Genomic DNA, 14,163 nt, shown 5'->3' with positions numbered 1-14,163 from the left:
CTCATTATAGAATCCCACTGAGTTCTCTCTCTAAAAAGAAGAGTTACATCATAACTCTACATAAGTTACATCCTCGCCATTTGAACGAAAAGAACAAAATGGATGCACGTTCCACAAAGGTATTCTACCCTCTCCTACAAGCACTGATAACTTAGTGACTCTGCTTTCAGGTATCAGCAAGTCCTTGCTAACTGCCCTGCAATCGAAAGCAGAACAGACCTCTTGAAGTCTTTGAGTTGATTTAACTTTTACAAGGCTGTTAATGAGAGACAACAGGCCCTGATTAATGAAGGACAACAGGCCCTGGACCCTTGAAAAAAACCCACAGCCAAGGGAAATGCAATAAAAATTAACGCCAAGAATTTATCATCGATGACAAGATCCCGATGTTTAACACCCCGTCTAAGTCATTCCTTCTCTCCTCACCGAAATCTGTTTTCTTATTCTCCAGTCAGTTATTTCCTTCCACATTTTATTACACACAAAATTTCTCACCTCATAAATGAGTTGCATTATACACCTTTTTAAAATGGGTAAATTCGACGTAGTTTTGTTTTTAAACTTCTACAATATGTCTTAAAATAACTGGAGAAACCCTGGAGGGTGCCAAAATCAATGTTGGGAGTTACTTCACTCAGGTAACATGAATGTGAATACCATCTGTGCTTTCAAACGTACAGGTACCAGAGATGCTGCTCAGGGCTCACGAAGGGATCCTTTCCCTTCCTGAGCAAGTAAAGAACCCAAAAGATTGAAATTAATTAGAGAGCCGGAAATACAGCCACTGGAAGCTGATCAAAACGTGCCATGAGTTATCACAAATGTGACTTGGATTTTAAACCCCCAATCTCTTAAAACAATGAATCCAATCAGAAGTCTACTATCTTAGTATTCTACTTTACTGAAGACGCTTGCAGCTCAAGAGTCCCACCCGTGCAATGATGATTTAATACAAAAATCAGTGTCATGAGGAATAACGTTTAACATATTTGGATTTCAGGAGGCTTCTGTAAAGCCCTAACGGCACTGCATCCTTCAAGACAATGTTCATTGTGGCTGGAGCACCCTACAAAACTAAATGAGTTCATGCACTCAAAAGGCCAGGCGGCCAGGTTCTAGCAGCTGCTGCAGGAAAAGGCTGAGCTTGACATTTCCAGTGTCGGGCATTTGGGATCTTTGGTAATACACAGAGAAATGGAAAGAATACATTCATTCGTGAATGATAAGAAAAAAGCATCGAAGAAATTCTGGGGGGTAGAAAGCCTAGGAGGTGAATTGTCATTTTTTACAACGGTTGTAACAAAGAGTTATCTCATCAAAATTACACACATGGTAGAAACAAAGTGCTACATGTTTCATTCCTACACATCCTGTGTGCTCATATTTTTAAAGAAGATGAAAAGTGTATCATTCTTAAAATGATAGATTCAATTAAGTTAATGATTAAATTTAATGGTACCAAGCTAAGAATATCTTTTTATGGGATATTTAAATAGGTTTAAGTTTTATATATGAGCTATGCTTCATCTCATATTCTACAAAAATTTTATACACTGATTAGTAATATCCATTGAAAAAAATGGAATGTCACCAGATGATGGTACATACTCTGTTACGAATGACAACTTTCCCCCTTTTGCAATTTCTAATTTTCACTCAATATTATTACCTATCTCAGGGAGGAAAACTACAGTTTATAATTTGTGTTCTAGAAATTTCCCACTAATCTAAACAAGTCATAGCTTCTTCCAAATGCTTACTATCTAGAAGTATTAAATAGAATATGCAAAACTTACTGCATAGTGGGATGCAAATTCTCACATACCATTTCAAAGACTGTTAGCAAAAGGGAGACACACACACACACACAAACACACATGCACTCGCAACTGTGTACAAAGGGGCTCCACGAAGCAATAGCTTTTACTGTGCTCACTCATCTTAAAAAGACAGAAATACCTTAAAGTACATATTCAGTATTCCAGATGCCTTGAAAGGGAAAAATAATTTAAATACTTTGTCTAGGTTTTATAGACTATTTCCTGGCATCTAGAAAAGTAAGGAAAAGAAAAATTTACAAAGCAGTGTAAAATTCTGATGTAAACATAATTCTCACGGGTTAAAAATATAATTAGATGAAATCTACTTGTAGAGCAACTAGTTTAATGTGTTTCGTACTCTTGCCTAAAATAATGTATCAGAGGATAAAAATTCTTTGAAAATATACTGTACTTAGGGTATTTGTGTTCTAATACTAAAAATACAATGGTAACAGTCTAGAACCCAAGTTTTCAGCCATTCTATTTTAAAATGTCATTGGCGAGGTCCCACTTTTCATACTCTAAAATTATATATGGAAACGAAACCCACTTGGGCAAAGTCTTTAGGCACCTCATTTAGTAACGTGCTTGCACATTAAGAGGCCCTAGGAGAAACTTTAGCCTCTTCCTGAGTTAAATTCCTCACGACATTAAATCTATGAGTCTTTGCTTTGCTTCCGTTAATATTGAATATTGAACTTCAGTAGAGATTGGTGGGTAAGGGCTCTTGGTGGGACAGACTGAGGCTTCAACCCCAGAGCTGCTTCTGAGATAAGACCTCAGGCGCATTATTCACTCTCTATAAAATAGAGATAATGGCATTAACCCTCATAGCGTTCTTCAGAAAATTAAGGGAAATGATGCCTATAAAGTAATAGCATAGAGTCTAGTACACAGTGTTTAATATGTGGTCATTACTGTTTTTAAGTTAACTGAATTTTTTTTTTTTCTGGCCACGCCATGCAGCCTGTGGGATCTTAGTTCCCTGACCAAGGATCGAACCCGGGCCATTGGCACTGAAAGCACTGAGTCCTAAACACCGGACCACCAGGAAATTCCCAAGTTAATCGAACATTAACTGAAATATATTTTCAAAATTTATTTTGTAAAAATAAAAATAATGTATTCATGGGTTTCTACAGAATAATGAGATGTTACTCATTTGTTTCTTTTTAAGCTCCTAGTTAAAAGCACTAATTTCTCTATAGAAACACTTGTGCAAAAAAAAAAAATTGTTTCAATGTTGGTATTTTCTCAAATTAGAACTGAAAAAACATAGACTCCCTAGACCAATAACTACACTTACATATGACATAATTTTCTGAATAATGCACAAAGATTAAGAGCTGCACAGTGTTGTGTTTTGTTTCTTGAGAAAAATCACTGTCTTTCTATTACTACTCAGAATTTAATTTTTAAAAATAAGTTATAGAATTTCGGTGATGAGTTTTTCAAAACATCACAGATATAATAAAACTGTTTGACAACAAATGTGATAAAATATACAACTAATTACTTATGATAAAAACCATAGCAATATTTCATAACAACCATACCTCTAAACTGGAGAATGGTTTTAAATATCAACACTTGATAAAAACAATGCTTTAACACTCTGCTACAGGAGATCTGGGGATTAAAATTGGTCCACTTTAGTTCCCACCCAAGGGGGCTTACTTGGGGGAATTCTATAGGTAGGCTGATATCTGGGCCTCAAGGATGTTACCCTTGAGTAACATTACAGAGATCTGCAGGGTGCCTCAAACAAAACAAAGGAAAAAGTCACAGGCCCTGAATGATCCACAAACACAGTGCACAATCATGTTTTTAAGTCTACTATTAAAACATGACCCCTTTCTCTTTCTCTCCAGTGTCTTTCTCCATCACTGATGGGAATTAACCAGTTAAAACCAGAATTACAAAGAGTACACTAATTTCCTGTCTAAAAAGGGATGGTTGATAACATAGGGAAATGTGATAAAATGATCTGTAGGAAAAACGTAAAAATAACTCACATAAAATATAATGTTAGATATTTCTTCTGCTCTTGGATCCTAATTTTACACAGTTCTAGTTGTGTTGTTTGCATAATTGACCTAAATCCACCACTCATACTTGGAAAATACTTAAAGAAGGAAACTATTCAATCTGAGAAGCTGATATTCTGCTCTCCTGGTGAGAATCAAGAATGCTTAGAGCTGAAAGAGATTGTTAAACTCATTTATGAATTTCTCTGCTTTGATTTCTCACCCCCTCCTATCTCCCATTTTAAAGCCAAGATTTATTAACCTGGGCCAGTCACAAAGCTGGGAACACAGGCAGGAGGTCTGGCCTCCCATTTCAATTCCCTTTCCAGTACCTTACACAATCCACAAAAGGTTCTGTTCCAACCATTAATAAAAACTCATCTAAAAAATGAGAAGGACACAAAGTCTATTAAGTCCCTGTTCTGTTGTTCTAATTCCCACTTATCAGAATAAGGGGGTGACTCTCAAAGTTTGCAATTATAATTAAGGCACTGATGATTCTCAGTAAAATAAACAGTAACCTACTGAAAATCAGTCTAAAAAAGATAAGGAAATATGTATTAGTTCCTTTAAATTCCTTAAGAACACTAGAAGTCAATGCTATTATTCCCATTTTGCAGGGAAAGCAAATAAAGTACCTAAAGGTACTTTTAAGAAAGCGGTAGTTCTGGGGTTGAAGCTTAAATCTATCTTATCTGGGCCCCTTAACCACCATAAATAGAAGTAAATTTTAAAGGGTTCAGAACAGTGGCTCCTAACCAAGTAGTGGTGCCAGCCTTTGGGGGTCATGTGGAAATGTGTGTCACAATAATCAGGGTGCTCCTGACATTTAGTTTCTGGGGCCCAGGGATGTTAAACATCCTGCAACACGCGGAACAGTTTCTCACAACAACAAAAAGTATCACTACCGAATGCCAAACAGCATCCCCTTTAAGAAGCAATGGTTGACTACAATGAAAAAGAATCTAAAAAAGATGAATCACTTCGCTGTAAACCTGAAACTAACACAACACTGTAAATCAACTATACTTCAATTAAAAAAAAAAAGGAAAGAAAAAAAAGCAATGGTTTGGATGAATAAAAGATTCACATACTATAACAGGGTATTAAATGAAACAGGGGCGATCTGGGACACCTCCAAGTGATTCCTCCAATAATCTCTACTCTGATGTTACAGTGAGTAGTTCCTTTGCTTCTGGCATGGTTTAGAAACAAATGCTGCCTAAAGTTATTTGATGTTCCCAAGTGTTCTCCAGCTATGAAAACATCTGAGACGCTTACTGGGACCAAATATAAATAAAATGCACAACTGCTTCATATTTTTACATTCAAATTTGACCAAGAGTTGGAAGAGACATGTTTTATAATTTTCCATGCATTCACAATCACATATATGAAAAATGTTCTTTCATGGAAAACCTGCTTACATCTGAAAGAAAACCTAATAAGCAAAATCTATACTGTAAATATGTAAACCGATTTGTTTTGCAGCTTAGATATGGGAAAGACTGGACTAGATTGGCATGTCTCAATCTAAGGTACGAGAAGCCAGGACAGTCCAAAGCAAGTATGTTTTGAAGATCTGTAGTTTTTCTATGGAAATGCTTCAGTTTTGCGTTTTCACACTAATGACAATTAAAACCTAAAAAAAAAAAAGTAAAAGACATATACTTTAAATGATTGGGATGACCACCTTATAACCAAATACTATCCTGCAATTTTAGCTGTCAAGTTTATATTTCTGTTTACAATCACACTGCAGCCCAATGGTTCGAGGGTAAAGAGAAAAAAAAGTAGATTTAATATGCAAATATGCTTTCAAGCCAAATAAAACCCCAAAGCTGGTGTACTGTGCTATGGGACTAAAAGTTTCACAACTCTTAAGAGGGCCCCATTGGGAGAAACAATCATCAGGAGGCAACTGCAGCCAAGGCAAGCGGACCTCACCAGACCCCCGCAGGGGAATCAGGGCCACAGTCACCCTTACCAGGATGATTTAATGAAGCCTGTCAATTTACATTTGGCTAGAGTTTTATCACTTAATTCATAATTAACTTATACACTTTTTTTGGTATTAGTTGTATAATTGCTATAACTAGGATTAACTTATACCTACTCTTAAGAATTCCACATTTAACTAACATTAAAATAAGAGAAAGTCAGTACTAGGTATGGCAGATCTCTGGAACCTCTGGAGGTGCTGACATCACTTTCTTTGGGGAATTTCTCCTCCCCCACTGAGGTATCACACTATGGGCAACCTGCCCCAGCAAAGTAGTGAGACACCCCTATTCTTCCTGACACAGTGACAGGTCCAGAGCAGGCAAGTCATGCAAGCAAGGCCAAGTAATCTTGAGATGACTGATATGGGTAAGAAGGTACTTCTCAAACATCAGAAGTTTAAGACCCACATAAACTTGCCAAGAAGAAACTTTTCCAGTGCACAAAGAAAGCCTGCCTGAGAATAAAGCCAAAGCTGCATAGGGCCAAAGGGATGGAGGGAAGCAGGGATGGAGGGAGGGAGGGAGGGAGAGAGGGAGGGAGGGAGGGAAGGAGAGAAGGAATGAAGGAAGGAAGATTGATTAGACAGATATACAGACAAAAAGAATGTTGACAAGATTATTTCATCAGGTGAATTTCACACCCAAACCAAACTCCAGGAATGTCAATTGTCAGTTAATTTTGTATGAGTTTAAGATGCGTTTCTGTCACTTGTGACCAAAAGCTTTTTAACGAAGATACTGGGGATCAATAAGAATGTCTTTCTTACAAGGTAAACATTACTTAAATTTGAGGAACACTGGACATGATCTCCTCTAACTCTACAGTTCAAAGATCCTGTGTGTTTTAATTATTTCATCAGCTTAAAAAATCAGGGTTTTTTCTCTTCTTATAACCTCAGTATACTTATTCAACAGAAAGTAGAAATGATGACTTTTTAAAAAATAATTATTACCAGGGATATGAGATCAGATAGGGATCTTTTCTTTCTCAAGTTTAGATATAATAAAATTATTCCGAGAAGACAATTTGCAAAAAGTTAATTTTACTTTACAATTCAGAAATAAGGGAAAGGTCTCAAAGAATACAGAAGCTAACAATGGCACCTAAGACTTTAAAAAGCACGTTCACTACAAACTACAAATGGGGTATGTGTATATATACATCTATGTATACATCCATATACAGAAGGCTTTTTATAAAGCTTTTTAGACTATTCATCAGGATGATTCTTATGAACGTAACACTTAGTTTACCTTACCTGCCTTAAATATTTAGTTGGCAATAAGTAGAAATTCCTACCAGTTAGAGAAAATGAATAAAGCACTCACACCATGAAAAAAAATATGATTCAAAATAAAGTGAGAATACCAAGTCAGTAAATAAGATTACAGAGCTAAATATCAAACGAATGACTCATGTGGAAAGAGTTTCTTCAATTTTTATTCTTAGGTTGTAATTCGTAGGCACTTTTTTTTTTTTTTTTTTTTTTACTGAGAATCTGATTTAACAGATATTTCCAAGGCCACATCAATCAGCTGTAACATTGATCAACTGAATCAACATCTGTCCAGCTAAAGTAATCTCATAGGAAGTCCTGCAAAGTCAGTAGCTAGTGTGCAGTCTAAATTCAAAAATTAGTCATTTTTCAACCGTCCACTATCAATCAACTCAGTGATTTATTTAATTGCCCTGAAGCCCTTACCAAAGCAAGAGGTTTTATCCTACAATTAGCCCTGAGAACAAAGAAAAAATCTAACAACGCAACAGTTAGGGGTTTAATAAATTGTTAGCTTGAAAAATATTTGAGGGACAAACTAATAAATACCAAGCAGTTTTTTTAAAGACTTTTCTCGCACGAAAGAACTCTTTCCCAAGCATTATTAAAAAGTATTAGGAAGTTCAAGCATGTTTAGGTTAATTCGTGTTTTCAAATCTAGAAGAAGGGAAGCATGCATCTTAGTAAGACATACTCTCTGTAATCAGATAAGGGTGAAGGTACAAACTTTACCCATACAACTTGAAAGCATTTTCATATATTTTAAAAGAAATCGTATCAGAAACCAGACTCAAGTCATTTCTTCAGGTGGAACTATTTAGAAAGGAAATTGGGTTGCACAACATAATCAAAATGCTAAAATCTGCTCATCTTTAGGTACTGAAAACAATATTAAGAAAATACTGGCAATCTCTATAGATCTTCAGAGCAAAAACAAAAAAAAGCTACTGAATTGTACTACAAGCCTATTTAAGTGTTACACTAAGCAAATAGATTTGAATGACTAATTGCCACTGATTAGTTCTGCCACAGTTTTAGGAATCATGATCTTGTATTGGGGGCTTTCAAAATGGAACTGAATATGAAACCCTGAGAACACTGGTGATAGAAGAGCAATGAGAAACATTTCAGGGGCTCCTATGGATTCTTCCAGATTCAATCCTATGCAAATTCAATCCACATGAGTACTTTTAGGGCACTAAAAGGTGTCTTAGAGCTGGCTATAAGGACCCTGGTCATAAGCAATACACGGATAAAAGGACATTATTACACCAGAATTACCATAATGAAAATAGAAATAATATCAAAGCCAGACTGAGTCAATGCCCACAGGACTTTATTATCTTCAGTATTAGTGACTGCTTAACAAAATATGCTTAGCAACTCGTTTGAAAATTGTGAAAAGTTTATATTCCTATATGATCACAGAAACAATCATTTTTAAGATCGAATAGCAAGATTTATTTTACACCCATCATCTGACTTGAAGATAAATATCATGCAGATAAAAGGTTATAGCTTTTAGAGACACACACACAGAAAGAGACAGACACAGGAAGGAAGGAAGGAAGGAAGGAAGAAAGAGAAAGAGAGAGAGAAGGAGAGATAGAGAGGAAGAGAGAGAGAAAGAGAGAAAGGAAGAAAGGAAAGAAGGAAGGAAGAGAAAGAAAAAGAAAGAAAGAAAAGAAAGAGAGAGAGAAAGGAAGGAAGGAAGAAAAAGAGAAAGAGAAAGAAAGAAAGAAAGAAAGAAAGAAAGAAAGAAAGAAAGAAAGAAAGAAAGAAAGAAAGAAAAAAGAAAAAGAAAGAAAGAGAAAAAGAAAATCCCAAACACAGGACCTGAAACATCAACTAATTCACCACAGCTTTGCAATGTCAAATAAAAAGTCTAGCATAGAAAACTACATGGGAGTGTAAAACTTCTGCTTCTGGACTTTGATCCAAGTAGTCATAAAAAGTTGTCCTCACTTAATATCTCCTATTTCCAGTATATGCCAAATATTCTCAAGCTTTTGCCTAGTGCAAAACAAAGCAATAAAAGTCAATCATATTACCCCTACAATACTAAAGGATCAAAAACATCGCCCACAATCACAGAGCTGATTAGTAACTAATGAAAGATAAATTATTCTAATATGCTGTCAAGAATAACAACAGCTGTTAAAGTGGCATTAGCACCAAAAAGGCTCCATCTGTGAATGTACAAGCATTAAAGCCCTTAATGAACACAGCATCCCAAACCTGCAGGACTGCAAAGTCTTCTATAATAGCGAGGGTGGAAGTTTTCCATAGGTTTTAGTTACTAGTCTCAAGTTAATTTTTATGCCAATAGATTATATTATGAAATGTTCAACTGACACTCTCAAAATTCACTGAAACAGGTTTTGATTGCTAAAAAGCATCTATTTGTGTGCTACAAGCTATAGCTTTTAAGGAAAGATAATTATAGGAAATAATGTAAAATATAGCAGCGATAATTGCTTTCAAGGTCAACCAAAATTCACAGGTGTTTACATGAGAGTTAAGGAGGGCCAGAACCTTCCTTCTATTCAATGACTTACTATTGAGTGCAGACCATTCAGTTTGGGGAGAGAACAGAGAAGCATGCATGAATGTCAAACAACAATTAAATCATATAAGGTAGAAATAATTCTACCAACCAGCCTGTTTACAGGCACAGCTGGCCATTCTAAGTGAATGCAAATTTATTTTAAATCTTAAAACACACCAAATGCCTCTACAGAACTATTCTCTTTCAAGGCTTTCCCAAATCACATACAGTGTTCATTTTATACATAGTCTAACAAAAGGGGAAAAAGCAAAGTAATGTGAGCTTTTCGTTAAAAACCAAAAACCAAAAACCACAACAAAAAACAGCTGTAAACAAAGTGTCTCCAATAAGCTTTTACCACAACCATGTGAATCACACTGTGTTCAGCAGGTTGGCATTTTTATAATTTGCTAATGTTCAACCTCTCATTCTGTGTCTCCAGGTCATGCCATCAAATAGAAGCCCAAACTGGAGTACTGTTCCGTGAAAAATCTCTGGCTACAGACAAGACAGATTATATTCTTCACACTGACTACTTTCAGCGCTTTATGTATAACTCCTAAAACTGAGGGCCTACACTACTCTTGATTATCTTACACTTTCGTTTTTCAACTTGAACTCAACATAAACTCTTCTCCCAAGATTACATACACACACATAGATACCACAGAAAGCGTTTCAGCGTATTGTCCACATCAACTATGATATAAAAACCCTAACTGAAGAGAAAATCTTTAACAAAGTCTCAGATGATCTACATTTTACGCTAAGCAGTGTAATTTTGAGAACTGGGATTTTAATCCTATGCTATTTGGGAGAAAAAAGTAATGTGAAAAGAAATGTAACAACTCATTCAATTTATTTTCCGGAAAAAAACCAACAAAAAAAAACCAAAAAAAAAAGTTACTCTCAAACTTTTGGCGGGCTCTCAAAGTGAAGTGTTGTTATGTATGAGTTAAAAGCTACCACCAAACAATCCCAAGTTTATGTCTTTAAAAGGACAGGGGAGAAAAAAAGAAAAAGGACATTTACGCTGAGTTTAAAATAAATAATTTTGTTCTTTCTTAATAATCTGCCTAAAGAACATCCCTCTACACATTTAAAATATCAGCCCCGTTCTCCTGCCCACTCCGCATTATACTATGCGCTATAATTCATTAAGGGCGGAAGGCTGGAAGTATACAAGGGTGAAAGGAAAATGGGGACAGATGGCCTCGGAGGAGGAGACCTCTCAAAACTGCTGGCTCCCAGCAATCGATAATTCCAGACCTGGATGGTCTTAGTGCCTCACCCCAAACCCGCAGAAAAGTGCCCTTCGAAAGGGAACCACTTTCCATTCAGGATTTATCCCCTGGCTCGCTCCAGATTTACTATTTTGATAGAAGGCGAAAGCGGGAAGAGGATTTTAAAAGGCAGGCTGAGTAATTAAACAGAGGAGATAAGATCTGTCCAGAGCCATCGCCTGTTAAAATCCCCCAAAAGTGATCAAATCGACACCCACTGAACATTCGTTAGGAGCAACGGAGTTAAAAAGCGTCCCATCTAAGACCTCAGAGTATTACATCTGCAGGAAGGTAGAGGAAGACAGAAATGTCACAGAGCACATTTTCAACGAAGCATCGCCCCGCCGGTGTGACCTGGGTGCAAGCACCCTGCACCCGGCCCCCACCGCGCCCCCGGGGAAAGTGGGGAAAGAGGGGGAGGATGCTTAAGGAAGTACCTTGTTTTGTCTCCAAAAGGCAACATAGCAAACGTGGCGAGTTGGAGATGCAGATGAGGCGGCGTCGGCGGACCCTGGACTCGAGGAGGCGCCGTGGGGGTGGGGGCTGGGGGCCGACGACGTGCCCAGGGGAGGCCAGCGACTCCAAGCCGGCTCCCCTACCGCCCCCGCCGTCGCGCCGCCGCCCGCCGCCGCCCGCTCGCCCCGCGCTGCGCCGCCCCCTGGCGGGGAGCGCCCGGCCGAGTCGCGGCGGTGCACCGGCGGGTGGGAGCCCAGCGTCCAGCCCCGGCTGGCCCCTTCACCATCACCGCCCCGCTCGCGTCTCCCTCCCGGAGAGGCGGCCAGCGCCAGCTGCCCGAGGGCCGCCGCCGGGAGCCGGCGACGCCGAGATCCCGGCCCCTCCTTCAAAGGGGTGCGTCTGGAGTCAGCCCCACTCCGCGCGCAGCGGCCGGCCGGGCTTCGCACCAACTCCCCCGGCTTCGGGGCACCCGGCCGCCGGGCACTCTGCGTTTCGCCCTCCTAGCCCCTCGGCTTCAGCCGCGATTCCTCTCCAAGTCTCCTGCGAGCGTTTCCCACGCGCGCCCCGACTGCCCGCTGAGCAGCCGCCTCCCGAAGGATAGTCTCTCTTCTCCTGCCCGCCCTCCGCAGCAGCTGCCCTGGCGCTTGGCTCCGGACCAGGAAGAGCTGGCCTTTGGGGTTGTCCCGGGCCGCGGGACCTGTCACCCCCCGCCCCCCCAGGGTCCGCTCCCCGCCGCGCCTCCGCGCCGTCCTTTGTGTGCGCGCCGCGAACCCCTCCACGGAGCCCGTTCGGCGGCGCCGCCTTGCGCGCAAAAGCGGCCGAGAGGAGGAGCGCGGGACAACCAGGGGACTGGAAGGGGGCAAAAAAACGACAGCACTCACTCTGGGAAGGTTCCGGCATGTTGCTGCCCTTGGGGCTTCTTCGTGGTCTCGTGCCCTACCCGGGCTTCCCCGCCCCGCCAGGGCCGGGGCGAAGGGGGACGGGGGAGGAGCATTGGAAATGGTGCTTCCGGAGCGGCAGGGAAGGGGCTCAAAAACTGTTTTTGGTTTCGCTAAGGAGATTTAGGGGAACCAGGAGGCTAGAGAAGGGCTAGAGGAAGGCCCGTGAGCGCAGGCATAGGAAAATAGTCTTGCTCCCAGGGAATACCAGGGCTGCCAGCGTGTTGGGGGGAGGGAGGGAGGGAGAGGGGGGTCCGGCACGTTCATTTTTGGATTTGAACTTTGTGCAAGTTGGATCGAATCCGACGCTTGGGGTTTTCGGCTGTACTCGCCTTAAAGTCGAGGTCTCTACACCGTAACAGGATCACGGCCCTACTTCAAAGGCAAAGGGCCTGAGAGTGGAGACTGTTTAATGGTTAACGAAGGGGAAAATTCAATAAGGGACAGAGATCAGCCCCAGGTTACGCTCCATGCCCCGGCCGGGGCTTCCACGGGTCCTCTTCTTACCTGGTGCCTTTCCTAACAAAGTAAGAGAAGGTAAAGTCCCAGTGATCGTCCAGCCACGCTTCGACCGATTCCTGGTCCCACTGCTGCTGCGGCCGCGCGGAGCCGGGGCCGGCCCACTCCATGATCAGCGCGGCGCGTCTCTGCGGCTCCCCCGTGCAGGTTTTCCACCCCAGCTGGGGTCCCTCCCTCGGAGGAGCTGGACTCGGCCTCGAGACCCTCCCCCTTCGCCCCGCTCCAGTCCGGCCGGCTTTCGGCAGCGCTGCTCAGGCACCGGGCCAGCCTTCTGCCGCGTCCCGCCTCTCCCGGTCCTCACCGCTCCCAGGTGTGGCGGGCGGGGCGGGGTGCCGCAGCCCCGCGCTCTCCCTGGGGTCTGGCTGAGACTGGCTCTCGCAGGCTCTCAAGTCCCCAGATTCCGAGGCGCGCGCGGCGGCGACTGGCGAGCTCTGCGGAAGCCTAGTGGCCAGGACGAGAAGGCAGCCACGCGGCCGCTGGGGTGCGCTGTGTGCCGGCCGGCTCCGGACGAGCGCGCAAAGGTGACTGTGGGTGTGTGTGTTCGCTGAGCGTCCCACTCCAGGACAGGGAAGGGCGCGCTGTGGAGACCCATCCCAAGCCCAGAGAGCGGCAGCCGGGGGAAGTTTCTCCCGAAAGTGAGAGGTGCTGGAAGCCCGGGCCAGGGAGAACAATGACTGTCCCGCCTCGCTTTCTCCCAGCCCAGCGCGTGGGTTCGGGAGGAGCGGGGACCACCTCCTTCGGAGCTCAGCCAGCGCAGTGGCTCAGAGCGCCCCAGCCAAGCACCACGCCTCGGTGAGGAGAGTTGGGGCGTGTGTCACCGAAATAGATTTGCGGGTCCTGGTGGGTAACTTCCAACAAAGCCATTCCCGCGATTTAATGTTAATAATAACAATCATGATTATAAATTATGTGCCTTCGCATCAAAGGCTTAATTTGCATTAAGCCCCCTTTCTTGACTGGAAAAAGAAAAAAGTAAATTGAGATACAATAATCACGATGGTTTCTGTATGAAGTCAGAAAACAAGGGCATCTCCGTACCATTAGGTGAACTTGAAGGTACAGGAACTACCCAGGTACAGTGCAGAACAGCCAGTTAGCCCAATTTTAAATTAATTCATCATCTGTACTCAACTGGAATTAACACACATACATACATACACACACACACACACACACACACACACACACACACACACACACACACACACACACCACGGAAAAAAGTATCTGTTTAAAAGGGCTCAGCCTTCCTACCCGGTTTTGTCCTATCCCTATTACGCTTTACAAAAAAG

General features: G+C 41.8%; 1 protein-coding gene across 1 annotated transcript in view; it reads right to left on the bottom strand.

The window, feature by feature from the left end:
* Positions 1 to 13,088, bottom strand: part of LOC130835217 (cGMP-specific 3',5'-cyclic phosphodiesterase-like) — a 65,874-nt gene extending 52,786 nt beyond the window's left edge. Inside the window, exon 1 of the mRNA XM_057706617.1 lies at positions 12,860 to 13,088. Within this exon, the coding sequence (XP_057562600.1) occupies positions 12,860 to 12,981 (122 nt within the window). The 5' untranslated portion in view covers positions 12,982 to 13,088. The remainder of the gene's footprint in view (positions 1 to 12,859) is intronic.
* Between the last annotated feature and the right edge of the window lie 1,075 nt (positions 13,089 to 14,163).

This window comes from Hippopotamus amphibius, chromosome 13 (assembly GCF_030028045.1).
Source record: "Hippopotamus amphibius kiboko isolate mHipAmp2 chromosome 13, mHipAmp2.hap2, whole genome shotgun sequence".
Classification (NCBI taxonomy): Eukaryota; Metazoa; Chordata; class Mammalia; order Artiodactyla; family Hippopotamidae; genus Hippopotamus; species Hippopotamus amphibius.
Note: the sequence above shows the minus strand (reverse complement) of the source record. Positions and strands in the feature narration are given on the sequence as shown.